General features: G+C 39.6%; 6 protein-coding genes across 6 annotated transcripts; 3 read left to right on the plus strand and 3 right to left on the minus strand.

Annotated features, from left to right (window-relative positions):
• Positions 1-727: 727 nt before the first annotated feature.
• PKNH_1207300 (conserved Plasmodium protein, unknown function) lies at positions 728-2,350 on the plus strand (the record flags this gene model as incomplete). Its single annotated transcript, XM_002260090.1, has 1 exon — positions 728-2,350. The coding sequence occupies one exon, from the start codon at positions 728-730 to the stop codon at positions 2,348-2,350; it is 1,623 nt and encodes a 540-aa protein (XP_002260126.1).
• A 998-nt stretch (positions 2,351-3,348) lies between these two features.
• On the plus strand, positions 3,349-3,690 carry PKNH_1207400 (conserved Plasmodium protein, unknown function; the record flags this gene model as incomplete). Its single annotated transcript, XM_002260091.1, has 1 exon — positions 3,349-3,690. One exon carries the CDS (start codon positions 3,349-3,351, stop codon positions 3,688-3,690), a length of 342 nt encoding a protein of 113 aa, XP_002260127.1.
• A 2,029-nt stretch (positions 3,691-5,719) lies between these two features.
• PKNH_1207500 (conserved Plasmodium protein, unknown function) lies at positions 5,720-7,594 on the plus strand (the record flags this gene model as incomplete). Its single annotated transcript, XM_002260092.1, has 1 exon — positions 5,720-7,594. The coding sequence occupies one exon, from the start codon at positions 5,720-5,722 to the stop codon at positions 7,592-7,594; it is 1,875 nt and encodes a 624-aa protein (XP_002260128.1).
• A 1,526-nt stretch (positions 7,595-9,120) lies between these two features.
• Positions 9,121-11,814, minus strand: PKNH_1207600 (conserved protein, unknown function; the record flags this gene model as incomplete). The annotated part of the gene is made up of 1 exon (XM_002260093.1): positions 9,121-11,814. The coding sequence occupies one exon, from the start codon at positions 11,812-11,814 to the stop codon at positions 9,121-9,123; it is 2,694 nt and encodes an 897-aa protein (XP_002260129.1).
• A 1,680-nt stretch (positions 11,815-13,494) lies between these two features.
• PKNH_1207700 (CKK domain-containing protein, putative) lies at positions 13,495-16,891 on the minus strand (the record flags this gene model as incomplete). The annotated part of the gene is made up of 6 exons (XM_039113909.1): positions 13,495-13,641; positions 13,743-13,897; positions 14,050-15,149; positions 15,335-15,449; positions 15,648-15,969; positions 16,151-16,891. The coding sequence occupies 6 exons, from the start codon at positions 16,889-16,891 to the stop codon at positions 13,495-13,497; spliced, it is 2,580 nt and encodes an 859-aa protein (XP_038969795.1).
• A 1,098-nt stretch (positions 16,892-17,989) lies between these two features.
• Positions 17,990-18,931, minus strand: PKNH_1207800 (DnaJ protein, putative; the record flags this gene model as incomplete). Its single annotated transcript, XM_002260095.1, has 1 exon — positions 17,990-18,931. One exon carries the CDS (start codon positions 18,929-18,931, stop codon positions 17,990-17,992), a length of 942 nt encoding a protein of 313 aa, XP_002260131.1.
• Between the last annotated feature and the right edge of the window lie 2,834 nt (positions 18,932-21,765).

Raw genomic sequence — 21,765 nt, forward strand, 5'->3', positions numbered from 1 at the left:
GTCGAATTTTTGCAAACATAAGTGTTTTCTTCTGGGGCAGCGTTGATGTGATGGCATTATTACTTCCACCGTCAAGGAGCCTTCCCCCGCCCTCTCCTCCAACACACACAATACGAAATAATCCCTTCTTCAAAGAAATCGTAAATCCATTATGTGCGTGATAGTATTACATTGGTATAGAAATTGTTGCTAGGAATTTTCACACCTTGTAGCTTAACCAGTGTTGGTATGCATCTCCTCCACTGCGTCAACTCCGAAACGTCACGCTTTTTTTTTTTTTTTTTTTTTTTATGCTTCTCCAACATATTTAACAAAAAGACAGGCATGAACAAGGCAGAAGGACGACTTCTCCGCCTGCTTCCCTTCATCTTTTTTACGTAACTACTTTGCACATTCGCAAAAAAAAAAAAAGGTGAAAGCCATCTGCAGTAGAAGGAACGAAATACAAAAAAGGCTTCGCAAAGTTAACACTCGTCTAGCTATGTTGTCCACAAGGAGGAGCTGAAAAATATGGGAATATGATTTTACATGAAACTGTAAAAAAACTGGCACGCCTATATTTTTGCCTGCGTAGGTGTAGCTAGCCATTTTTTTTTTTTTTTTTTTTTTTTTTTTATGCTAGCCAAAGTAAGGCACATATGGACACTGTCCCCGCACCCTCTTCGTTGAGCAGTTCATCTCCTTCCTGTACATTGTCCAACATTTGACAATTGATCGCCTCGTTCAAATGGATAACACCAAAGGGGGAGGAGCGCATGGAAGCGAAGAAGTTGTAGTACTCGCCAGTGATGAAGCGATAGCACTTTCCACCGAGGAGGACGTCGGCAACCCCGTCCAGCAAGTTCTACATGGCAACAAATTAAAGGCGAACGAAATCGAGCTAGAACTGAAGGAGTGGAAAACGAATAAGGAGGACTGCCAGTCCTTTCTGGAAAACAAAACAATCATGAATTTCGCAGACTACATATCGAAATACGATAGCGAAATTAAGAAAAAAAAAGAAGAAGAAGAAATTGTCATCATCTGCACCATTGTCAATATACCCTACCAAGTAAGAAAGTACAATAATGAAAAATTTATTTTCTGGGACATTTCCGATTTGCAAAATACACAATCCAGGATTTTCCTTACGGGAGAAATTTGTGAACAATTTCAAGCGGAAAAGGAAGGAGCCGTTATAGCCCTTGTCAATCCAGTTGTGAAGGACAAAGATCCACAGTATTACAACTCCAGGTTGTTAGAAGTGTTGGACAAAACAAAATTAAAAGTTATTGGATTGATTGATAAATTGGAAAGGTGTAAAGGAAGGAAGCGAAATGGAGAAAGCTGCAAAATTGTCATCTACACACCGCTTTTTGGCCACTTTTGCAAGTATCACGTTAAGCAAGATCGAACAAAACGAGGGAAGAAAAAATACGGTAAGAGCGGCAGGTATGTGGAAGTAGGACCAATTACGTGGGACGAAGGGGAACAGGTGGCAGCGGTGGACGAAGTGAACGAGGCGGATGGAAAGGAAAACGGTTCATCCACCACCACCACCGAGACAGAGAAGAATAAAAGGAAGAAGAAGAAAAAAAAGGAAGACACCGGTGGTACGGGCGGTACAGACGCTACAGGAGGGGAATCCTTCGACATCGAATCCATCATAGGCATGTACACAAACAAAATAGAGGTAAAGGATAAAAAAAAAAAAAAGGAACTGGTGGAAAACAGAATAAAAGAACTGGACAACTTTTCAAAGCTAACGAATGATGGACTAGATCTGGAGATCCTGAGCAGTAAGGAACCCACAGAAAAAGAAGAAGTCGCAACGTCCCAGAAGTCCGCCAACGATATCCTAACAAAACAGTGCCCTGAACTTATACACTTAATTAACAAATCGAATAAGGCGGATGAAGACGAGCAGGAAGTTAGTCAAAAGGAAAAATTAAGAATTAAAGAAGAATCTCGAAAAAAGAAGGAACAGCTAGCTGCATCCAATGAGGAAAAGCAAAAAAGGAAGTTTGAAAATTTCCTAGTCAAATTAATTGAGTTACAGAAATCGAAAGACGAAAATGATGTGAAGACTCTCTTGAAGGGGCTCATTTACGTAACCAATAATTTCCAATTTAACTTAAAACATGTAAGCAGCTCCAACATCTTTGATGTATGCTACAAGCTTATGGATCATAGGAATGAAGATGTTGCCATCGCGGCTCTGAAATTCAAGAGGAAAATTAACACCCTCTATATTGATTACTACAAAGATAAGCTTAAGAGGCAGAAAGTTAAGCAATCTAAGAAGGACGGTTCGGAAGCTGCTCATGTCGAGGTGGACAAAGGCGAAAAGGATCAGCAGGTGTGTACATAATTTTGGCTAAGAAGTAAATTACCTTCACATTTTTTTTTTTTTTTTTTGTGAAGTGGTGGATCTAATTTGATCCCCTCTCCCTATTTATTGCACCTCGTTGTTGTTCGCCATCACTTTTTTTTTTTTGTAACATTGGCAATTTTTTTGAAGTTAATGTATTTTGGCATGTCCACGTGCGAGATTAGCCAGGTGGGTGTCCTTTTTTTTTTTTTATATTTTTTTTTATTTCTCTTTACCACGTCGAATGCAATATACTCCGCTCAAATGTTTTGTATACCATGTTCCTTTTGAAGAACAATATCCCCCTCCCTTACATAAGCGTAATTGCAAACACGAGAGAGACACCTCCTAAACTAATCAGTAATCAAAGCAGAAAAGCAGAAAAAAAAAAGGGGAGGGAAATTTTATGCTTATAAAACGGATTGCATGCTTGTTTCCTCTTTCTGGAGATGTCCATTCGTTAGTACCCCCTTCTTCTTGGTACATTCCACTTTTCCATTTTACCCTGAACAAAACAGGATTGCGGCGTAAGCACAATTCTGTTGCGAGTTGTTTGTTCCTTTCTTTTCCACGTGCCAAATTTTTTTAGTTCTACAAATGCGTATGTACAAAATATGTTCCCATTTATCTGGTTGTATATTTTTTCTGCACACAGGAGAAGGAAATAAGCCGTCAGTTGCTTTATCCATCAACCGCTTATCCCTCCGGCGGTGGTACAGCTAGCTTTTTTTTTTTCTTCTTTTTTTTTTTTTTTTTTTTTTTTGTTCATATTTTTAGATGAACAAAATGTGAGAAAAAAAAAAAAAAATTAAAATGGCTTCATTTGGAGAAAAAGCATTCACAACATCTCGTTTTCACTTCTCAGGATACACTACGTGGAGAAACAAAATAGAACAGTTTTATTTGGTCTGCCTCGTTTGGTTGCAATTCGCCACACAAAGCGCATACTAAGAGCGCTCGCATAAATTAATTCCCCCGTTCATCGTGTTATCACCAAAATGACCATTGAGATTCCTCTTCTATTATCATCTACATTTCCGATAATATGGAAAACAGGCCTAACTCAACTTTCCTTCGCCAAAACGGGGGGCTCATTAGCCGCCCTCAAGGGCACATCCCTGTTGCTGAGTAAAGTGGCCTCCACGAGCAAAGGAGGACTCTTGGCTTCCACCTCCACCCAGATTGATAATATAAAAGAGGCAGCACAAAAATTAATCGAGGAAATAGAAAAGAATGTCAACTTGAGCCTACTCTTTTACAATATTGAGGAGGAGGAAACGGCGGGTTACTACTTAATGAAAAGAAGGCAAGAAGAAGAAAAGGAGGTGCTTGCCGGGTGAACCGTGCACCGAAGGGGGGAGCCGGGGTAGAAGTGGAACAGAAGATATGGGAAAGAAAACAGGAAGACGAAGACAGATGAATTGACGTTAAAATGACGAGACTTCAAAATAGCCGCAGACATCCTGGAAGAAGTGAATATCACGTAGGGGAGTATGTCACATTCTGTTTTGAATAGGGTTGAAGAAGCACCTCATTATGATAATTCTCCAACGCGCACTTATGAGTGTGCATAATTGCCTTCCTTTAAAAGGCGTAAAAAGGGGGCTGCGTTTTATATAGACGTAAATTTTTGAAGTAACCCCATTTATACATATGTACATACCTGTGTGCACTTTTTCCCTTTTTACATTTTTTGCCTCACCAGAGTAAATCATCAATTATCCTGTTGGCATTATTCTTTTTTCAAAATGAAAAACCAACTCTTTTTCACGCCGACTAATTCGCATACGCTAACGAAAATCGTAACGGCGTTTTTATATGTATCCTCCGCGAAGTTCTCATCTTGCTTCTTCTACAGTTGTAGTTTAAAAGGGAAGTTGGCTTACGCACAGGGGGGGGGGTGCTCCATACATGTGCGAGAAAAAAAAAAAAAAAAAAAAAAAAAAAAAAAGAAAAGGACAAACCGTAAAAACATGTACGGTGGAACCATCCGTGTAGTTGGTATGCATATATATATATATGTGCTAGACATGTATAGACACATTTTGACGCAGTTGAGTATACTTATCCGCTTCTTCGAAATTTGCCTTTCACGGGGAAGTTCGCAGAGACAGCCGTTGTAACGATGAACCGCGTCGAGCTACGCAGTAAAGCGGCAAGTGGTACGCTTAACGCCCCCACCTATACAAAACATGGTACCATTTCGGGAGTGCTACAAAAGGAGGGGGACTCATAAAGGCAGAGCAAAGGGCCAAACCAACGGCCCCAGACCAAAGGCGGGATTCTCGTAATCCAAAACGTTCATCCGATAAAACGGTCCAAATGAACAGTTTCACAATAATTCATAATGAAGTAGGTGTATCATTGGGGGTGGGGGGAGAGAAAAAAAAAAAAGAAGCATTGTAAATCTTGGCTACTCCCGTGGAGCATCCAATTTTCCCGCAACAAGAAATTTATCAAAAGAGAAATGAAGCCATGCTAGTATGAGGACATTACGTAAAAAAAAAAAAAAAAAAAAAACGAATGAACAGAGCGAGGTTACATGCTTACGAAAAGGCAGCATAAATTAGTGCAGCTTGTTTTGCCTCCCCAAATGTAAACGGAAAAAATAACAAAAGCGAAGAGAGCAGAAGACATCGCTTCTAGCATCTAGCAAATCGGAAAAAAAAAAAAAAAAAAAAAAACATATGTATAAAAAAATATTTATGCATATATGTATATAGCTGCTGTTGCAAGTTTGTAAAAAAAGAAGAAAAAAAAACATTATATTGAGGACATACCGAAAGGAGCTCTTTTCTGTGGCGTGCATATAATATTACCAAAATATATGCATATATATATATGTACATACATAGGGGTGACGCACCATCGCGCGGCCTTCATTTTAAACCCGACGCCGAGTTTGCGTAGTATATGTGAAAATTCGGAAAAAAGGGAACGCGCAGAGCAGAATCGTTTTAATTAATCAAGTCTGTGCCTCCTCCCGCGGGTAAGAGGAAATTTTCCCTTCCATATGAAATAAAAAAAAATACTTTGAATTTTTTCTTCTTTATTTCCCCACAAAAGCTGAAAAGTACGTTACGTGGGACCCTCCCAAATGGCATAAAAGCGCAGCATCTATATCGAATGATTGATTCCTTTGCGGCGTGCCATTATTTACACGTTAACTTGTACAAATGCGTATAGGCAATTTATTCATCTACGCAGAAGTATATGTAAACCAATCCCCATCCCTTTTTTTTTTTTTTTGGTTGAATACTCTTTTGAATGAACAACCAAGTGTGGTAGCGTGTATAAAGCCTTTTCCCACTCTGCCCCTTTTCACTTCCTCTTCTGCTATTCTCCCATAAGGGGAGAAATCCCCTCAAAATGTTAAACAACAATGGTTTTAACGGAGGGGTGAATCAGATGAATGAATACCAAGGCGGCATGAATTTCCAGGGAAATGGCCCTTTTCCTGGAGGCGGTCAATTTCAAGCCAACAACAACAGTGAACAGCGACAACAACATTATGGGGAGCTCCAAAACTGTAACAACGATTTTTATGCCGTGCAAAAAATAAATGGGCTTAGCAACCACCAAGGCTTTGTCGACAGAAACGTGATGTATGGAAATAATTCGTTCGGAAGGCCCCCCCCTCCCCCGATGGAAGAGATACCCAATTATTACCAGGCTAAAGCTGCAATGAGTGCAAATCCTATGGGTGGCATCTCAATGTCTCCAACCGACAATGGATTCCCCATGTACCAGAACAAAAACAGCAACCAACCCTTTTTTGCAAAGGAGCAAAGTCCACCCAACTATAACGACCAGGCATTATTCTCACAAGTTAAGCAGAACGTATCTATATTCGGAAATAAAGCAAAAAATAATGCCCCCCTTTTTGCCAATAATGTGAAAAGCCAAATGAAGGTTGATGTCCCCAGTGTTAGTCTATATGACTTTGTGAGTCACGACAAATCAATTTTTGGAAATAGGTTAAAGGAAGGAAAACCCCTCTTTGCAAATACGAGCAATATGAACCAAACGATGGAAAATCCCCAAAGTGTGCAGCAAAGTAATAACTACTTACAGAATAACAACCATGTACATAGTATGCCTGGGCATGGGGGGGATAAGAACTACATGAACTATAATTACGATGCCAAGGGACAGACTACCTTTGGTATGAACCCTTCGAATTATATGATGCCCCCTAGTATGGGCGGGATGAACAACGTCAACGAGATGGGCCACCACGGGAATCAGCTCATGGGGAATACATACAACCAAAACAACCTGGGTGCAAACATGGGGTCAGTGCCATCCGCGCAGAATGCCTATGGGATCGCAGGGTCCAATGCGTTCGGTGCAAGCAATTTTAGTTACCCCCAAAGTTGTAACGCTCTGCAACCAAATATGCAGAATGAACAATACCCCCCCATGTTCGGTAACGGAGGAGCAGGCGGTATTAACACATTTTCTAACTCGGCCTACGGGAACCAAATAGTTGGCGCCAACAACATGTCGTCTTATCCAAATCTCTTATCGAGCGGTGGATTCCACCCCTCCGTTGGGAACAGCAATGTGTGTGGCGGTCCTACGGCGGCAACGACACAAATGGAAATGCAAAACGTAAATTTTTCAAATAATGATCCCAACTATAACGCCAACTCGAGTGTATCAATGCAAAATAATTCGACACAAAATGCTGGAAAAGAACAAAACTGCCAAAATGAACTCCAAGGAGAGGAAGTTTTGTTTACAAACGAAAATGAAATTCTGTTTGAAAAAAATTACATAAAGAAATACGGTATGGAGGGAGATAGCCAAATGGACAAAATAAAAAAAATTCTTTTTTTTAATAAAAATTTTGTAAAGTCCTTGGAACAAATAGCTAGCCATAATTTAAACAGTTACAACGAGAATAGATCCACCATTTATACCTTCCCTTGTTCTATGGCATCGAATAATATCAATTTCTACATGCAAGCTGTTGAAGACTGCAAGAAGGAAAGCCGCTTTGACGTAGACGCAGATTTGTACAATAAAATATTCACCAAGCAAAATATGCAGCAGGCCTTCTCCGTTTTGAAAAATATAAATATGAACAAAAAAATGGACCAACAGGATATTGACTTGGATATCTACTACCCCCTTCTTCATGTGGAGAAGATAAAATTTAGACAGCCCGTCACCCCAGAGCATTCTCGCACAATTCCAGGTGCTCCCTTCCAGTTGGGTCAAATTCCAACCGTCATTTGAGACCACCACAGTGGCACAAAAACGACTCCCAATTTTGTGGCAGCTTTCTCTGCCCCCTCCCACACACAAACACACACATGCACACATACACACATACATTGGGCTTACCTCCCCATTTACGTATCTTTCCTCTTTCCCTTTCTTTCATGTGAAATTATTCAACATGCTTAATAATGCACATGCCAAATGGTATGCAAGGATGTTTGTGGATTTTCTACCGTCCCCACGTTGCAGTTACAATGTACCTTTTTTTATTTTATTATTATTTTATTTTATTTTTTTTTTTTTCAATTTCCTGTGCATATATGAAAATGCGCACGAGTTCGTAGCAACGCACCTGCACGCTAACCCACCTATTTTTATGTTTGTTTTTATTTGTAAACTTTTGTTCCAACCCTCCACTTCACACATATAGCTGTTTGTATAACATCATTATGTTATGTCTCCTCAACTCGCTATCCCCGTAACAAGGAAAAACGGCAGCGACTTACTAATTCCTCATGGGTGTCTTCCACATCCCCCGTTGCTTTGCCAAGCGGACAAACAAAATCGCCAAAGAAAAATTACCCATGCAGAAATGAAAAGGTACTTAAAATGAATACAGAGGCTTTTAAATCAATAGAGAAGTCATTAATAATGCTTTCCCAAGCGATAGGCTCAACACAACAGTCAAAATTAACAAATGAAAGGAGGCGCAAAAAATAACATCACAATGGGACAACTGAAAAACAACTGAATTAGGGCAGCATACAAATGGGAAAAAAAAAAAAAAAAAAAAAAAAAAAAAAAAAAGCTAGCTGGTCATTCCAAATGCTCACCAACTTTTTGTGCCATATCCTCAGATTGCTCAATTTGGTCATTCACCCAAGTGAGCTTAAGTACGCTTTAAAAATTAACATAAATGCATACGGGCTAGACGATCCTTCGTATGGTAGATGTCTACTCACCTGATCATTTGCACGGAAAAAAAAAAAAAAAAAAAAAAAAAAAAAAGTGCGGCGTGTACATAGGACACGACGCACGCTATGCAAAAACTGTGTACCGGAAAAATCCTCCCTAAGGAGTCTCTCTAACTGAAACATGATGCCCCCTGGGAAGAAAATATGACGAATCAAATCGGACGGGTAACTATCATTTGGACAACCACCCTATATGCCCACTTGTCGATAGCACAGCAAGCAAAGCGACAGTTTTCTGGCAAGAATCAAACCGGGGTGACTCCCTTTTCCTTATTTTTAATTTGCCAGTGAATCCGCTTATGTAATGTTTCCAGGAAGTTTCGCAGAATGGCGTGTGCATTTGAGGCGTACACCTTCTTGGGGAGAAGGATAGCCTAGCCGAAGGTGCGCGTTATGGGATCATCCCATTTAGTGAAAAGGCAAACGCTTCCACAGAAACAAGCAAAATGCGCATCAACCTGAAACACACCTCTCCTTCGTGGAAGCATTAGGCAAAAATATTCTGAGTTTTTCTTTTCACGGCAACGGATATACGCCTCGTCTCAGCGTGTGTACCCCCTACACTACCTATCCACGCTCCGACGCTGTGCCGCCGGCAGATCGAAACCAGTTAATCACATAGTTGTAGTAACTGGATGCCGTGTTCGTGGCCTCCGAAATGAACTCGTTCAACGTCTCCTCGTTGTCCAACTCATCCTCATAATTATCATATGAATCTCTATACTTTATCATTATCCTCTTCAACTTCCCACATTTCCCCGAAATGTAATAAGCAATGGTAAAAATGTCACTAAAATCTTCTTCGCAAATCCTTCCACGGTAGCTTCTAAACTTTCTCGAAGGGTTCCCATTAGCGGGGGGAGCAGACAAGGCATTTGTATACCTCTGATTATTTGTAACAAAATTAAATTCTTGCAAAGCATTCCTGTGACTCTCCAAAGGGTTGTACAGATACCCTTCGATGTTGTCAAACAGAACGTCGAATCCTATGCTCAACTTTTGCAAATTCTCCATTGTGTATAATATTTTAAATAACCCTTGTAGCCCCAAGAGAGTAAAATCGAAGATGAATTTCCACACCCAATGATCATGATGGAGGGGATAATAACATACTTCCAATTTTTTCAAAAGTGGAAAGGAACAATTACGTAAAATATGTAGCCACTCCAATGTTTGACATCCAATTATTGTTAACTTTTCCAGTTTTGAAAAAACCGATGGAGATAGAGCGAAGGGCTCATGTCTTGGAGTGTTGTCATTCATACAATACTCAGGTGATAATAATTCCAGTGTCTTCAAATTTGATACATTTTGAAATATGATTGCAGCTACTTCGTGAATGTACATTCCATTACCTGAGTATATTTTTTCAGATGTGTACATATGCTTAATGTTTTTCATTTGATGGAGATAGAACTGTCTCTTGTATATTGGGATGTGGGACCATTTCTCATCCAGAGTTAGCTTCTTCACGTGGGTGAATACATTGACTCGGTTATTTATAACGTAGCTGCTCAGCTTGTTTAGCAACTCACACTCCAATATTTTGTCAACAGTAAGGTAGTTTAAGCACTTCACGTACACGTCTGGGGAGAGTGGGAATTGTCTGCTTTGCGCAAAGTGTGGGGGGTTCCCTTCGGCAAGCCCAACCGGCCCGGCCGAAACGGCAAACTCCTGGATTTGGTTGACTGAGTTAGCTGGCTCAGTTTCCTTCTCCACACCCGCTATGCTCTCCAAAACGGATTCCCCCCCAGTAGGTTTCTCGCCCTCTGATTTCACCAAAAATACGTTCTTGAAATTGTTCTTCAGGGCATCCCAGAAATTGAGCGGCTCCTCGATTTCTATCCACTCCCCTTCGTCCAGGTTCTTTCCCGTAATATCTTCCCTATCCTGTTCCTCATTATTCTCCTTGTTCTGCAAGTCATTCTCCTCATCCTTACCTTGTTCATCATTGTAGTCTTCTCTTCCATCGTCGTCGTGCTCATTTTCACCTCTATTTGGGGGTGCCTTACCAGAGGAGTCTCTCCCCTCTCTACTGAGGTTGTCTACTTCCTCCTCGGACGTGCTTTTCCTCTCATCGACCTTCGAGCCCCCTTCATGTGGTTCACTATGCGTCTCCCTCCCATCACGCCGTATACCATTAGCATTCACAATATTTTTAATGCTGCTCTGCCTAACATTATAGCAATTTCTGCGATACATAGAGCGTCCCCTTTCTTGATATTTTTGCGAGGACCTCTCCGTCCGCGCAACGGGGTTAACTGCTTCTCCTTTACGAAGACTCCTTTTCAGTTCCTCGTCGTTGCACCTGATTATATTTTCAGCGTGCTGACTGTTTTTCGGGGGAAGCTTACTCTGCTCACTTTTCTCGTGCTTAGCACAGTTCGATTCGGCATTTCCCTGTGTAGGAATTCCTGCCAAGTGGTCTTCGCGGTGCTCCCTCCTGTCACTGTCGCCACTTGGTGTCCCATAATGGGAAGGGGCGCCGGTCTTGTTTACCCCATTTCGAGTATCACTACCCCTCGGTACATCTTCTATCGAGTCATCCCCTATTTCCGAAGAGGACTCTAAGCGCGTCATGCTGTTGAAATTTCTCTCGTGCATATTCTTATAACACTTCGAAAAGCCTAACTTTGCATCATCCTTCACATTTCGTTGAGTCCCTTCGCGTGAATATATATCATGGCCACAATATTCCTGCTGGAGGAAATGCGAAACAGGGTGATAATTTGTGTAAAAAAAATTATTTGAATTTTCCGCTCTGTCTGATTTGTCAACTCCCTTATCTTCCTGAGAGCATTCGGTATTCAATTTTTCTGGCAAGTGACTATAGTTTCCACTTTCACCCTTGTGACAAATCCTATACTTGCGGATTTTTTCCTTTATTATTGTGTGTAAATGTTTTTTTTCCTTTAATTTGTTTGAGTGTTCACTATGTTGCGCATCTGGAATGTTTCCATTTAATGCGTAACTTTTAAATTTCGTCTTGGCATTATCGCATTTTATGTTATTAGTGAAAAAATCTCCTTCACCTCCACGTATATCGCTCGAAACAGTACGTTGGGAAGATATTTCCCAATTTGTTAAGCCAAATGGCATGTCTTTTTCTGAATTTTGATTCGTCTTATTGGGAGAAGAATCTACCGATTTTATCTTATCGTTATGAATGTCCTTCACCGAATGGGTAATGTGCTCATTTATTATTTTCGTTGTTTTTTTAGTTATTTCGTTATTTATTTTTCCCTTCTGTCTACTAGCCATTTGTGCTTCATTTTTTTTTTTTTTTTTTTTTTTTTTTTTTTTTTTTTGTAATTAGTAGCTTGTACCAGCCATATTTTAAAAAGATGAAAAAATTGCAAATCTGAATTAACACCTTACTGCTAACCAAAAAGTAAGAAATTATTAATTTATGTTTTTTTTTTTTTTTTTTTGTGTTTGCTCAATTTAAAAGGCAAAACATCACAGTTAAGGCGGTTGAGATGGTTCACAAATAAACATTCAGATTAAAGCGGTTTGTAAAAAAATTTCCAAATGATGAACGCAATTGAATGAGAAAAAAAGCAGCCTCCAAATATTACGCCAATTGTAGATTAAATCGTGTAGAGGGAAAAAGCGGGAAAAAGGAAAAAAAACATTCATTGAACCTTTTAATTGCGCAGTTTTCCTGACACCATCGCTTAAAATGATTCGCTCCTTTTTACATATATGTATACACATGTGTATGTTATATACACACCAAGGAAGGAGCGGAAAATAATCACCCCAGGGAAAAAAAAAAAAAAAAAAAAAAAAAAAGAGTTATAGAAACGTTTTGTGTGCGAACTTGAAGGCTGTTCGGATTTTCTTCCTTTCTTCACGCGGTGGTATACCATCAGAAGATGTTACCAAACTTTTGGTGTAATGAAATTTTTTTTCTAACAACTGCCTATAGCGTCTGTTATAGCGATTTTGCGGACAGTGTGCTTCTTGCCATTTCCACGTGTCCGTCGCTTCTCCAACCCTCGTTACTCCTCATTACACCTTTTTTGCACCTTTTCTACTTTTTTTTTTTTTTTTTTTTTTTTTTTTTTTGCCAGTTTTGAACGTTTTGGCGAGGTTTAAACTTGGGGTCTTCCGCGGACAATTGGCCTATCAGCCAAATTAAATAAAAATTAAACTAATTTTTTTTTTTTTTCCTTACTTTTACCTGAACAAGCAATATTTTTTTTTGCGAAATAGATAAAATGTTCAAGTTAAAAAAAAAAAAAAAAAAAATCTGCAAACACAAATCATCAGGTGGAGCAAAAATTAACGTAAAAATTAAAAATCGTCTTTAAAGAGTAATTGACAATTGTTTTTTTTGTTCTTGGACCATAGAACAAAAAGGGTGTACGGTGAAACATGAAGAGGCGAAGATAAATCTCACTTTGACTCTTCTTCCCTTCCGTAAAATTCTCACTAGGTAGATTTGCCTACGGGTTGAAGCGCATGCCCTGTGGAACTGCCACAAAGAAGGCGTTTTCTCGAGGGCATATTTATACTCATATTGTATAGGTGCATCTTTGCAAATGTGTTCATTTATTCCGCATTTATAATGTTCTTCGGTGAGAATTTTACCGAAGCAGACAAGGAGGGAGAGCTTTGTTTTCGGGAATTGTCCATACATGGTTCGGACACACTCACTTGTGAAAAGCTCCTATAGTGTACTCGCGCGTCTGTGCCTATGTTCTCCTATTTGCCTATCCTTTTTGATCAGTTTATCTCGTTTATTCCGCTTACATCGCTTCCTTTGCCTCTCCTGTCTTTAAAAAGGCATCCTGAGTTCTCGCTTCGCGCGAACCCCCCCACGAGGGGTCTACTTCACAAAAGAAAAAATATCCGCTCAATTGCGTAGCCGTTTACCTCCTTCGTAGTTCACTCAAGGAACAATTCTTCCTCCTCTTTTCCTCCGTTCCGTTACAACTAAATTAACTCCACTGCATCAGTTATCCCGCTGAAATCGCGCACATTTGTGAGTTCCTTAAATCTTCGGTAGAATGTATCATACTTGTAAAAAGTTTTAACCTTATTGGAGACCAAAAATCGGGGTGCCACCTTCTTCCCGTACACCTGTGACATCATGTGCACACACGTTTGGCAGTAACGAATAAATGCTTAAAATATATATATATTTTTTTCTTACGCAGATACGGTGCGTATTTCTAACTTACCTTTTCAAACACCGAAAAATCGTTCAAGCCATATAGGGCTTCCAGGTGAGGTTTCTTTATGTTCCGAGTTAGAAGCAGGATGAAGTTTTTGTACTCCACCAGCTCCACGTTTATTTTGAATAGGAAGTTTTGCAGCGCGCTGAAGTTGTAGGGCTCTGACGAGGGAAAGACGCGAAAGTGTGGGTTCATACAGAGTGATCCTTGTCTTCGTTCTGTATGCGATATATATCCGTCCTACGACGCGGTCGCTCAGTAGGCGATACGGTGTTACTACAGTCGTTCCGCGTCGTATCCATTCATTACTTACTGTTCAGAAGCGCATGCTTCAGCGCGTGTATGACGGAGTCCCTGTTTGATATGGCACTTAGCTCTTTATTTATATCATAAAAGAGTACAATCGTCTTCTGATTGTTCCTTTCCTTTCCCTCAGGATCATTTCTAGCCGTTTCCCCTTTGGATGGATTTCTCCCCGGGGGTGTTTCACTCCTTGCTAAATTGAGGGCTTTTAGGAATGTCCCATATATGGGTTCACCTTTGGGCCCATACTTCTGCCCATTTACAACGTCTAGGTAATTTTTTCTTATGGCGTCACTTAGAGTGCTTCTCCCCTTGTATTCCTTATTGTTTATATTGTCTTGGGGGATACACTTATTAAGTCTACTCGAGTCTCCTTTTTTCGACTCATATCGTATCAAATGTGTATTAAGTGGGAAATCCCGTTTATATGACCATCCTTGTGGTTGTTTCTTTGTTTCTTCTCTTACAGGTTCGTGTTCAGGCTGTCCATCTGCATCATCTGACATAGTAGAATTTTCGCTCTTCCGATAGGCACTTCTATGGTTCAATGAATCTTCCTGTAGGATGTGTTCCTTTTTTATTCTACTTTGTTTTCTATTTTTTCCACTTCGAAATTTTTCTTCATTTGTGTGCATATGTTTTTTTAGGGCTTCTCTATATGTATCTCTCAGGTTAGCGTAGTAGGCAGACGTTTTCTCTTCACCCTCTGCATACAAATTGGCGAAACTGTTCATTGAGTTTGCTTCACTTCCTAACGGATCATCGTCCTGTGTTGTTTTTTCTCGTCCCCTAAATAATTCACTACTTTTATATTTATCCCTGTTCTTTAGCTTTCCCTTTTTGTACATTCCATTTTCTGCGCTTCTTTCAGTAAGGCTGGTGTCTATTTTCTTTTCCTTCATTGCACTGCCCATTATTTGTGTGTCTTTGCTTAAAGGGTAAGGTGTCTTTTCTTCGTGTTTTATCACGCTACTAAAATTAATCCATCCTTCCTCGTCCAAATTTTCCTGTTGCACTCCCCTTGCAGACTTTATAGATTTGTTTTCTCTCATGTGCTGGAACATGAAGTGGGCATCCCTGTTGATGCCTTCGGGGACTTCCGAATAATCTCTGCAGATGGAGATGGAGAGAAGAGGAGTTGTTTTATTTTACGTTTTGTACTTGACCCCCCTTCGGTCAAATGAATGCTTTTTTATTTATTTTTTGCATCTCCTCATTATGTGTTTGCTTGATGGTGATTCAGTTCCGCCGTGATTGCGCTCATGCTGATGTGCCTGTTCATCCTTATGTGTAACCTGAAGCTTGGTCGGTCCTTCCAATTCATTCGTGCCTCCACCGGTGACGCAGCTTCAAAGATGCCTTTGAAGGAATTTTCATTCCTTCTGTCCCTCGGATTTTTAAAAACGACTTCTGCGGAAAAAGGGGGGGGGGAGGAGTAAATGGAGGAAAAAATGTTGATCTTAACGTGGTGTACTAGTAGGTACAGGCGATAAACTTGCAGAAACATTACTCGTCAGATTGGTTTCTTTTTTTTTTTTTTTTTTGTCGCTTTGGACGCTGTCTATTCTTCTAGGGAATCCTTCTCAAAGGGTAAACACTCCCACTTACTTTTGAGGAGGTAAATCTGGTAAATGTAAATTTTTTTCAAAAAATCATTCATCTCTTGTCTTGAATAAAACATTTTCTCACAATTGAATGTGACATTTTTAATATGACTGGACAGTATCGAAATAGTTGCTTCTATTTGAGGGTATTTATTTTTTATTCTTCTCAAATACTTCATAATTTTTATAATTTTTTCATATTTTTGGAGGATTTCTTCTTCTACTTTTTGGCTCGCTGGGTTGGAATATTTTTTGTGACATTTTAAGTTCATCAATGGGGTTCCATCTAGGTTCGTTGAGGGGAACGGGTCCTTGGGCGTTTCCCTCTGCAGAAAAACGGGAGTTAGGAGAAGGAAAAAAAAAAAAAAAAAAAAAAAAAAAAAAAAAAAAAAAATGTGAGAAATAATAGATCATCTTTGTCCTTTCTTTATTTGTGGGAAGTTTCAAGAAAAATATCTTGTGCGAAGATGATTGCCTCATTTTTTTTACGCTTCGTTATTTACTCACCGCGTGGAAAGGGGATGTACCCCCCTCCCGTCCGTATTTTCTGTCTTCATAACTTAGCTCAGTTCTTATATAAGTATCGCCTATATTTGTGTTGTCCCCATTTATGCCAGCCGATGGAGGACAGAAAAAATTATTTTTTTCGCCTTTTCTATTTTTGTTGATTCCCTTTGGGGCTAACACAGTATCAAATAAATTCACCTTGTCCTCCAAAATGATACTGTCATAGGTGATGCGTTGTGAAAAATTCATGCCATTCGTTTTTTCATACTCTGTAGAACTGTCCGTTACGTTGGAGCAATAGCTGTAGCTTGAGTCGGATGTATGACCCTCATCGATATATTCGCTATTTCGATATATGTGTTTTTCCGCTCTGTCTCGTTCACCACATGCATCTTTTTTCCCATACCCTGAGTCATAACAAGAGGGGGAAATTCCATCCGTCGCGCAAACGAGGCCATGTTCATCGTCGTAATGGTAACTCCTCCTATTCTTCCGCAGATCGTTTTTACTCAGCGTATTATTCTCATGAAAACATTTTTTTATGTTGTCCTTGTGAGCTAATAATTCCTCCAAATTGTAATTAACTTCCAGGTTAAGATCTATATATTGTTCCTCTTTACAATTTCTCAGGAGAACATCGTAGTTCACACAGTAGGGAATCTTTCTACCTTTTTCACCTTTGTGCCAGTTTTTTTTTTTTTCCTTCCCTGACGTAATTTTTGAGCATTTCCGCGTGTCCATTCTCTTCTTGCATTTTTTTTTTTTTTTTTTTTTTTTCACATTTGCTTAATAAGTGGACAGGCGAGGCTATACGGCAGATTGGACAACGCCAAAGGCGAGGTTGTTTGACATTCCATCGAGCGTGGATCAGGTATGGAGAGGTCTCCTACTATTCGCCATGTGTTGAAGACATTAGGAAGTTTCGCCTTTTCCGGGCGGATGGCTCTCCAACGGACCGCTGCGACGTATCGCTATTTTTTGCGGACCCTTTTTTTTTTTTTTTTTTTCTCCTCATCACAGTGCGTGAGTTTACCCTCCCGCGCGTTTGTGCGTTTGAGTTTTTTTACCCCCTTGGCGGTAGTAGAAAAAAAAAAAAAAAAAAAAAAAAAAAAAAAAAAGACAAAAAGTTGTGCAGCGTATGGGGAACGCACCCCATGGGAGGAGAACCAAAATGGGGACTTCCCTTCATTAAAGGACCACCCCCCGCGTTACTGCAATTTGTATGATTCCTCCATTTGAAGATTTGTAATTTTTTTTGCTCGGCGCGAGTTCCTGGCGTGGAGCATACGAGCACCGCGTCACCCCCTCTTACGAGTGAAGAATTTGGACGAGGTGTAAGTTTCCCTGAGAAAGGAACCTTTTGAAAAATTCGCAAAAATGGAAAAATCTTTTAACGCGTAAATAGCTATTACAAAGGGAGGATAATTTTTTTTTTTTTTTTTTTTTTTAAAGCCACTCTCGTGTGACTTTCCCTCTATTGCATCCTTCCCCTTTAGCGTGAGCACACACTGCGCGATGTCCTTCCTCACTTAAGAACAGCTCGTTCTTGATTTAATCATCATAAGTAGATGTAGCTATTTGACAAAAAAAAAAAAAAAAAAGGAAATGGGAGGAAAAGGTGGACACACACGTGTTGAGCACTGCGGTGTGGACATAAATAAACACATACATTACGACAATATAAGAATGGATTGTACAAAAGTAAATATAAATTTAAACGCACATGTATGTGACGATTTAAGCGGCGGGAGAAAGGAGGGGTGAATGATCAACATGGACATATAATCAGGAAGGTATATCTCCCATGCCAGGTTCACAAAAAAATTAAAAAGACGCACATCATGCACTCTTCAACTTCTTGGACGCAGCGTTCTTTTTTTTATTCTCCTCGAGCCGCTTGCTAATTTCGTTCAACTCTTCCTCCGTGGGTGGCTTAATCTTTCTCTTCTTGGGGTTCTTTTTCTGGTATTCTTTCTCAATGTTGGAAAGCAGGTTGTTTATTTTTATCGTCCTCTTCGCTTCATTATTTCGAATGGCCAAAACCAAATCGTCAAGGGGGGGGGTAGAATTTTTCCTTTTCTTATTCATTTTTGAATCCTTTTTCTTCAAATTGGAATATTTTTTAATAATGTTGTTGATATTTTTTAGAGTCTTATCATAATCAGGAGTTTTCTTAATTTCCTTGGACTTGAATAAACTATTGTAGATATCTATGTACCTTGTCAAATCTGCTTCTTCACTGAATGGAATGTACTCCAAAATGTGTGTTAAATTTCCATTAAATTTGTTGTAAAATTCGAGCAAGTCCTCCTTCTCATCTGAACTATTTTTGTATTTCTTTTCATAGTTTAATATATCCTCTACTTTAATTCTCTCATGAAATAACTTGGGGTTTAAATAATTTTTAAATTCTATATATTCATCATCCTCCAATCCGTACTCATCATAATTCTTCCTCTTCTCCGGGTCTCTCAATATTTCGTATGCCTTTTGTATTTGAAGAAACATTTCCTTGCACTTCTCCAGGGTGAGCGTTTCCTCTTCCCCATCGTTCACCTCCTCGTCTACTGTTTCTTTATCAAGTACGTCTAGCTTTCCGTTCTCCTTCTCTTCCGAGCCTGTCTTGCTCTTCTCCCCTACTACCTTGCCCCTCCTGGCGGCAAACTTATCCGGGTGGTACGTTAGTACCAGTATTCTGTACGCCTTGGCAATTTCCTTTACGCTTGCATTTTTCTTCACCCCCAGGATTTCATAAAGGTCCAATTTTGTATCGCTCTTCATTTTTTGCCTTCAGGAAACGCTGTGTATCAGTGGAAAGTGTTTTATCTTTCCAAACTTTGCTCTTAAAAAAAAGGATCACGTGAAAACAAGGTTAGAGAGCTAACTCGCTGATTGGCAATGGAGTTTAAATGTCATTGGGACGGGGTGGTATCACGGCCCAGGTGAACAGAAAAATTGCGAAGAAGAAGGCACATGCGTCGTAATCATCCCATACGCAATGCATAAATTGCCACTAAACCATCGACAAAATATTTGCATTCGTATAAGCATACATTCATGCGTGCTTGTTCACCATGACAATGTACCCCTTACATTTGTTAAACGCATATGCGTCGAGTATACATCGGGATTGTCAACATGACCTGCTTTTCTCCAAAAAAAAAAAAAAAAAAAAAAAAAAAAAAAAAAAAAAAAAAAAAAAAATTCAAAATATGCGCGCTCTTACAGCTGCAAAGCGTTCACAATTTTTTCTACTCGCTCTCCGGTTCAAGCGCAAAGCCGCGTTAGCGTTTAAGCCTTTCCGCAAAAGTGCGTGCGTGTGTATTTTAAAATGTGTATACTTGCGCGCGTGAATACTCCCTTTTTTTTGTGCCCCTTGCCCTACACTCTTAGTTATAATGATTGGCTCCTTGCGCGTTTTGGCGAAAATTCACTCGTGCCTGTTCAACCGCTTCGATGGGCCATGCACCTCTTCCTTCTCACGCGTATTCGTGCGCACTACCATTTTAAGTTTTCCCTTTTCCGTGCAGCGCTGTAACCACTGCAGGGTGTGCTGAAAAGCGGGCAAAGTCTTCACCTCTTATTTTATTTTAATTTGCGATTATTCCTGTTCACATGCGCGTCTGCACATGGGGGAACAACCAGTTCGCGTGCTCTGCGTTTCTTTGTGCTCCTGAAAGGGAAGTAACAGAATGGAAATTTTCGCAAGACTTAAAATCAATGGGCTGTTAGCATAACAGAAAGGCCACAGCCTGCCCACAATTAAAGCGCGGATATATTTTACATGTAATCAGTTTTTCAGCCAAACGCTAATTTGATTCATCCAAAAGTGGGTTTGTGTATATGTCTCCCTTGTGTAACATTTCTGTTACAGCTCAGTTGGGAATAATAATCTGGTCATTCCAGTTCGATATTCGCTTTCAAATTTGCCAGTTTGTCCATCTATTGGGTCCTCTTTAATGTTCTTTTTGTTCTTCTCTTTTTCTTTCTTGAAGACATCGCCAAAAATGCGGTTAAAAAAAAAGAGAAAAATTAGGCTGAAAAGTTACAAGTCATAACGCAGTACGTTTAAAAAAAAAAAAGAAAAAATCTTCTCCTTGTTCATAATATTACCCCTCATGATGTTATATAAAAATCTTCTATTTACAACTTGAAAAAATTAAAAGAACGTAAAACAAATTTTCGGTAAAGATTGGCATAAAGACTCAACAAATGCGAAAATGTCATTTTCACGAACGAGATGCTTTAAATGGTTTTTCCTTCAAATGTTGCCCTCAAGGTGACATTCATGGATAGCACATGTTGTTCGTATAGAGGAAGTTCTTAGCAGTGGCAGGTGGTACACCTTCTTCTCCCTACTGGGGAGCATTTCTCTGCCCACCGTATGCGCGTTGGCGCGGCCCTTTCAGAAGACCCACAAATGTGTGCACACGTTTTATACTTTCTTCTGTGCCATTTCTTCACCCCCTATGTGCCGCATTCCCAACTCGCTTTTACTTTTTTTTTCTGAACAGTTCAGGGAGTTTTTGCAAAAATTTACCTGACCCATTCAGACTTTTTTTTTTTTTTTTTTTCCCCATACGGAAAAGCGCCAAAAAGCGAGTCGACTTTTTTGACAATCATACAATGTCAGAATGTAGAACAGATACACAAAGAGGAGAAGCTCTCGACGAATGGGACAGTAAAGGATAAACCTCCCCCTTTAACCTTCTCCTTAACCCTCGTGAAAACGATACAGAAGAATGAAGACTCAGTGGCTTATGAACATATACACACAGGTGGACACACGTTTGAACTGTTTTCACAATTATACGAATAGTATCCCTTAATGAAAGCTTCGCCTTGATGTTCATTTTGCTAAATGCTTTCTTCACTTGGTACCCATAATAAACGTTCCTTTCCCTTCCTGGTCATTTGTTGACAGAACTTTTTCAATTGCACATATCATACGTCCTGTCATTTTTTCGTTAAAAAAAAAAAAAAAAAAAAAAACAGAAAAGCAACATAGTGTACTGATGACAGAACAGGAAGAAGGAACACTCACGAGTGGCGTATTTATAAAAGAAAAAAAAACGGGTTAGACAGTTCTATCCTAGCATTCATTTAGGCCTTAGGTGCAACGCACATGTGCACTTAACCATTGCGCATACATTTATGTACACCTCCTCATGCGATTATGCACATAGGGGGGAAAAAAATAAATTGAAAATTCATTTTGCAAAAGGTCAAATTAAAAAAAAAAAAAAAAAAAAAAAAATAGCCATTACGTCGCGCATGTATATATAAGGGGCACATTTTATTTTTTCCCTTAAACTTGGCACATGTGAGAAAGAATTAAACTAACCGTAGGATGAGATTTTTTTTTGCCATAAATTTAACCTCACCACTTTGTGCCTCTCCTGCGTAGGGGCAAGAGTTGTGTTCACTTGATAATTTTTCCCTCCCCCCCTTATGGCAGAGCGCAGGAGGTAAAAGTAAAGCGGTTTAGCGTTTAGGCGGCTTACCAGTTCAGCAGCTCTCCCGTTCGACAGTGTAACGCTTGACCGGATAAACACAAACATGACAATCCTTCTCAATCCATACATATACATAATACACACAGGAAGTACTTGCCG

The sequence above is a fragment of the Plasmodium knowlesi genome, assembly GCF_000006355.2.
Source record: "Plasmodium knowlesi strain H genome assembly, chromosome: 12".
Taxonomy (NCBI): domain Eukaryota; phylum Apicomplexa; class Aconoidasida; order Haemosporida; family Plasmodiidae; genus Plasmodium; species Plasmodium knowlesi.